This window comes from Buceros rhinoceros, unplaced genomic scaffold, assembly GCF_000710305.1.
Source record: "Buceros rhinoceros silvestris isolate BGI_N320 unplaced genomic scaffold, ASM71030v1 scaffold25112, whole genome shotgun sequence".
NCBI lineage: Eukaryota > Metazoa > Chordata > Aves > Bucerotiformes > Bucerotidae > Buceros > Buceros rhinoceros.
The window spans coordinates 2863-7947 of record NW_010399823.1 but is presented as its reverse complement, the minus strand read 5'-3'; the positions used below and the strand labels follow the sequence as shown (position 1 = coordinate 7947).

Below are 5085 nucleotides of genomic sequence, written 5' to 3'. Positions count from 1 at the left end.
CTGCTCCCCCCCCCCAGCCGATAGCACGGCCGGGGCTCCTGGAGCCAGAAGCTGCCTCTTGTGCACGTCAGTTCCACCACCAAGCCCATGGAAAATTCCATTTCATGATTTTGAGCTCTGCAAGGGCAGCACGTACCACAGTTTGTAAACTGGACCTAAGGGGGGGGGGGGGGGGTGTGAAAAAAGTGTCTGTTTTAAACCTGCTGTTTACTGGGCTGCGGACGTAGCTATTTTTGGCCTGAGTCCCACACAGGGAGTGTCTGTGTGTCTTCACACATAGCTCTTGACACACTGCTGCCATTGGGGGGGTGGGGGTGGGTGTGAAAAAAGTGTCTGTTTTAAACCTGCTGTTTACTGGGCTGCGGACGTAGCTATTTTTGGCCTGAGTCCCACACAGGGAGTGTCTGTGTGTCTTCACACATAGCTCTTGACACACTGCTGCCATTCATACTCTGGAGTAGCTTTCCAGAGTCAGGTACCCAGGACAAACAAACCACCTCAACCAATCCTTTCAGAGGGCGAGACTGAGGCATCTCCCTCGCAATCCTGGCTGTATTTGTAGTCAGCGCCGTTGACACGCATGTGGATAGTTCAAGGTTTAGCTGTTGCTGCAGGAAACCAAATGTTGGTATGAGATCAGGAAGAGAAAGATCCTGCCTCCTAAGCACATTAGGAGGGTAAAAAAGGAATCACATCCCCCACTGAAACTGAACTGGCAGAGAAGAAAGAAGCAGTTTGCCCCCTAGAAGGACCAGGGCAAATCCCTGCTCCCCCAGCACCCGTTTGCCAGTTCAGACCACGAGCAGGGATCTCTTTCTCCCACTGTCTCTTTGTTAGTGCCTTTCAGCACTGCTTGTCTACTAGGTAGCTCCATGAACAGTAGGAACACAAGGGCAGAGAGCAACGGGAGTAACGGCAGCATGAGCTGGTCTCCGGAGAGCTGCTTTCACTGTCATGATTCTCCGATGTTCAAGCAGCCAGAAGACGAGAAATGGATGTCACACAGGGCCTCGTGCTTTTACTGTCTCTCACCACAGACCCTAGAAAGGGGCAGGCTCCAGTTTTTCCATCAAGGATTTGATCCAGGTTGTTCCATTGATCAGTTTTGTAGTGGCAATGACGTACTCTGTGCCTCCATCTTCCATCTGGGACAGAAATCTCAGTGCAGCGATTTCTGCGTACGTTACCCCTCCCAGGAAGAACACCAGTGTGACTCGGTTCTCACCATGCTGGCCTGCGGATTCAGATAAAGTTACAGGTTGTCTAGTTTTATTTTGTACTTCTCCTATCCACCAACAGTCAGTCAAACTCAAATTGACCTAAAATGAAGATAGCAGCTGAACTAGAGGACGCTGACCTTCCGTGTAAAGCAACGTTACTTTGGAACATCACAGTGTGAGCTTAGGGTGTGTGGTAGTGCTCTGACGAGAAGCTAAAGCACAGCTCGGTAGCACCTCCAGTGCACAGACTGACGGCAGGCTGAACGGGTGACTGGACGTGTCCCAGAGCTGGACAGCCAGCTGTCAAAACTGGGATAGGCAGATGCAGCACTGCAGTGGGCCAGGGAGGTGAGAGACGCCTGGACTCTGCCAGCCCTGATTTCCGTTGCCTCATTCCAGCCTGAAAGATGCATCTCCCTTTAAAAATGGGAAAACAAAGCACAACTTACGCTTCTTCTGAAGGCCAGTAGGTAGCTGCTGCCTCTCCTCAAAATGGGGACCTGGCAGCATCTTCAGAACCTCCTCTATGCTCCGCCACCCTGGCCGAGCCAGCAGCTGTGCCAGCCGTACGCTGAGCGGAGCATAGCCGCTGTACACGTAGGAGATATCGTTGGGGTTCTGAGGAGAGAGCAAAGGGTGAGCAGCAGGCGAGTGCTACTTCATGCTGCAAAACAGCATCATAGAAATAATTAAAAACCAAAAATTATGGGGTTTTTCCTGCTGCACGTAGCCCTGTATGGTTAGATGTAACGTTCACTGCTGAGGCACCCATTTACCTGTTCGTTAACATCATCCATCCATAAGCGCAGGGTTTTCCTGATCGTTGGGTAATTATTCCTGCCGCTTGTCTGAGGTTTCAGGAGTCCAGCCTTTTCCAAGTTGTTTAAGGTCAATATATGCTCGTAGCCATAGGTCTGCAATATGAAGGATTAATCTTTAATACCATGTCTATAGTCCATGACCAGAGTGTTTAAAAAAAACCAAAAAGCAAAGATTAAAAGCAAATTTTAAAAAGTAGTTTTGTTTAAGATCTCTCTAGTAGAGGTTTAAATCACGATAGAAAGTGCAATGGTATAAACCGCTCTGTATCTAGTGTCGTACAACACATAACAGCCCCTCCTGAGTCACTGCTGTCAGCCCAGAAAGCCTCGGTGCTCCGCCTGGGCATCGACACTGCCCGAGACCAAGATGCATCTGTCTCAAATGCACGTGTTGGGGAGCTGAGGCTTTGGTGGGCACCTCCTCGGAAATGTATCGACCCAAAAGTTACAGCCCAACCTGGAGAATCTCTCTTTTGTAATAGTCCAGAACCTTCTGCTTCAGCCCACTATTGCAGACAGACTGCAGGCAAACAAGGCGCAAGATCTTGATGAGTGGGTGTTTCTGAGCTATGCAGTCTTCAATATAATTGTTAACCTGTTAAAAAAAATAGGTAAGCCGTTATTTAAAGACCTGTTGAAGGCCTAGAAGACCTGAGAAGAAGGATCCAGTTTTGCCCAGTATCTCCAGAACAGTAAAGAAGAGGGTGCGGCTGCTCCCCAGGCAGCTCAAGAGCATCCGTAGCTCAGTGACCCAGCCCGGGTCCCTCCCTGAAGCATGCTGATTCCCCAGTCAACAGCCAGACTTTGTCTGATGCACCAAAAACATTCTGACGAACGGTCAGTCTCTCACTGATCCCTCACAGCACGCAGTGACCCTGCAGGAGTCAAAACACCAGGCACCGTCTGCAGCTACGTTCAGCGACGCATGTCACCTGGAAAAAACTGCAAACGTGCCAGGAGCCACACGTCAGAGCTCACAGCCTTGGCACTGGAAGGAGACAGACATCACCCAGATCGGATGTTTCCTCTCTCAAAAAACCCAAATGGAAAAAAACCAGAGAAATAACACTGTGATTTTTTTTAAGATGTAAGAGTCACTAATTTTTATAACCTACTTACCTTGTCTGTGTCTATCCCAGACATGAACTCTTGTTCCACTGTTAAATTATCAAAGAAATCTTCAGAAGCTTTGGGAAAAGAATGACAATCAGTACAAGAGCAACCGAGAGCTCAGTTTCTACACTGAACGTTTCAGCAGAGATGCACTGGATGGCACAAAGCCAATTCTTGCCAAGCCCAGTGATGTCCACCGGGTTGCATCTTGCTACGCTGAAGTTAGTCACACAGACTACTCCACAGGTACTCACTGGTGATGTCTTTGATGAGCTCTGCAATGGAGGTGTGGTTTGCTAGAGAACTTCTTGCTGCCTGCATGTGTGGCAGCTGTGAGACAAACTGCTTAATCTCTCCAACGGTTTTTGCGTGGTGTCTCTCCTGAAGAAATCGTCACTGAGGTTAGGTCTTGTTCAGATGAGTAACACCAACTACATCATTTTATCATGAAAAAGCTTTTTACTGTACTCTCTGCAACAGCAGACATTGTCAGAGACACGCAACCTCATAGACAAACGACTTTAAACCACTGGCAGAGGCAGGACACAACAGGATCATTAGACTGTTGTTTTTTCACCACACCAGTGTTGCCAATCGCTTTTCTCCACCTTTGTCTGACTTTAGCCATCACTATCAACTCCTCAGTTTCCCTACCAGCAAAACCACCTTTTTCACGCAGAGATGAATTACTCTGCTAGCTGCCAGCAGACACGGCACTCAGGTGAGTGCGGTCAGAGGCAGGGGACAGGAAGCGGCAGTGAGAGGTGCTGAGAACTGGGCTGGTGGGTCCACACCCCTGGCAAGCAGAGTCCTGCCATTTGCTGTTCCTGGCTGTAACAACGCCCCAGGTTTTGAGCGAGGAGCTGATGAAGCACAACGCAGACTTCGGCTCTCGGAGCAGCCCAGGGGTCTGTGCTTCATTTGGGCTATGTGGCTCCTAGTGCAACTTGGAACAATGATAATAATTTGACTGATATGTGAAGGCTTTAAATGGGCAAGTGCAGGCAGGAGAGCGGCGATGATGAAGCCTGCAATTTGAGAAGTCCTCTGCTGCCTACATGCTGCTGTTTCATTATCACCTATTACCTCTGACAATTTCTTTAATTTCTTTTTTTTTTTTTTACCAACCAGTATGACTAATCCATCTTTAGCACCTTCAGCGCTAACACCACAATAACAGACATTTACTAGGTGATGAGGCTGAGCACACGGTGTTTCAGTTAAGGTACTGCTACCTTGTCTTAAATGTGGCAGAAGCGAAGAGGCAAAGAAAAACCCAAGGAAATAAAATCAAACCGTGTAACAAGCCCTCTCGAGAACCACTGTGAAGTCTGAAAGCAGAGACACAGGATCTCAGTTTCTTAATGAATCATCAACAAGATGGTTTCAAACAAAGCCACAAACACCCCCAGCACTCTCCATCTTTGCCTAAGGTGACACATGAGCGTGAATTTACAGGTCAGCCCGCCCGTAGACAACTGTCTCACGTTCCTATTGATTTTGGTGCCAGCCGTAACACTCCATGAATTCGGGGGTTTGTGCCTTTTCTCTGCATCCTCAGGGAATAAAAAAGGGAAAAGGACCTTTCAGCCACAACGTGGAATTAAGCAGGACACTAAAATTAACCCTGGGCCTCTTGCAGAGGGAAGCAGCACCCGGCCACTCTGCAGGCTGAAGCAGGCCGTTCCTGTTATGGGAACTCTGGGCTCAGCAGAAACGTGGTTCAGGGCAGCTCTGAGACGAACTTTAACAGTGAGGGTAGGAAAAGCCCCAGAGCAGAGGCGTGGGGAGAAGAGAGCAGAGGATCTGCATTACTGCAGGATTCCAAAGAGGAGATCTGACCAACATCCACTCAGAACAGCTGAAGTGGAGCTGCTCTCAGCCAGGGCAGGGGGACAGGCTGGAGGGGCTTCTGAGGGCTACCTGTTTTT

The 5085-nt window shown here is 48.9% G+C and overlaps 1 protein-coding gene across 1 annotated transcript in view; it reads right to left on the bottom strand.

Moving 5' to 3' along the window:
* Nucleotides 1–996: 996 nt before the first annotated feature.
* VPS33A (vacuolar protein sorting 33 homolog A (S. cerevisiae)) overlaps nucleotides 997–5085 on the bottom strand; it is a gene marked incomplete at its 5' end in the record, with an annotated part of 6612 nt that continues 2523 nt past the window's right edge. Inside the window, 6 exons of the mRNA XM_010131637.1 lie at nucleotides 997–1234; nucleotides 1670–1838; nucleotides 1997–2134; nucleotides 2499–2636; nucleotides 3161–3228; nucleotides 3409–3535. Of these exons, the coding sequence (XP_010129939.1) occupies nucleotides 1041–1234; nucleotides 1670–1838; nucleotides 1997–2134; nucleotides 2499–2636; nucleotides 3161–3228; nucleotides 3409–3535 (834 nt within the window). The remainder of the gene's footprint in view (nucleotides 1235–1669; nucleotides 1839–1996; nucleotides 2135–2498; nucleotides 2637–3160; nucleotides 3229–3408; nucleotides 3536–5085) is intronic.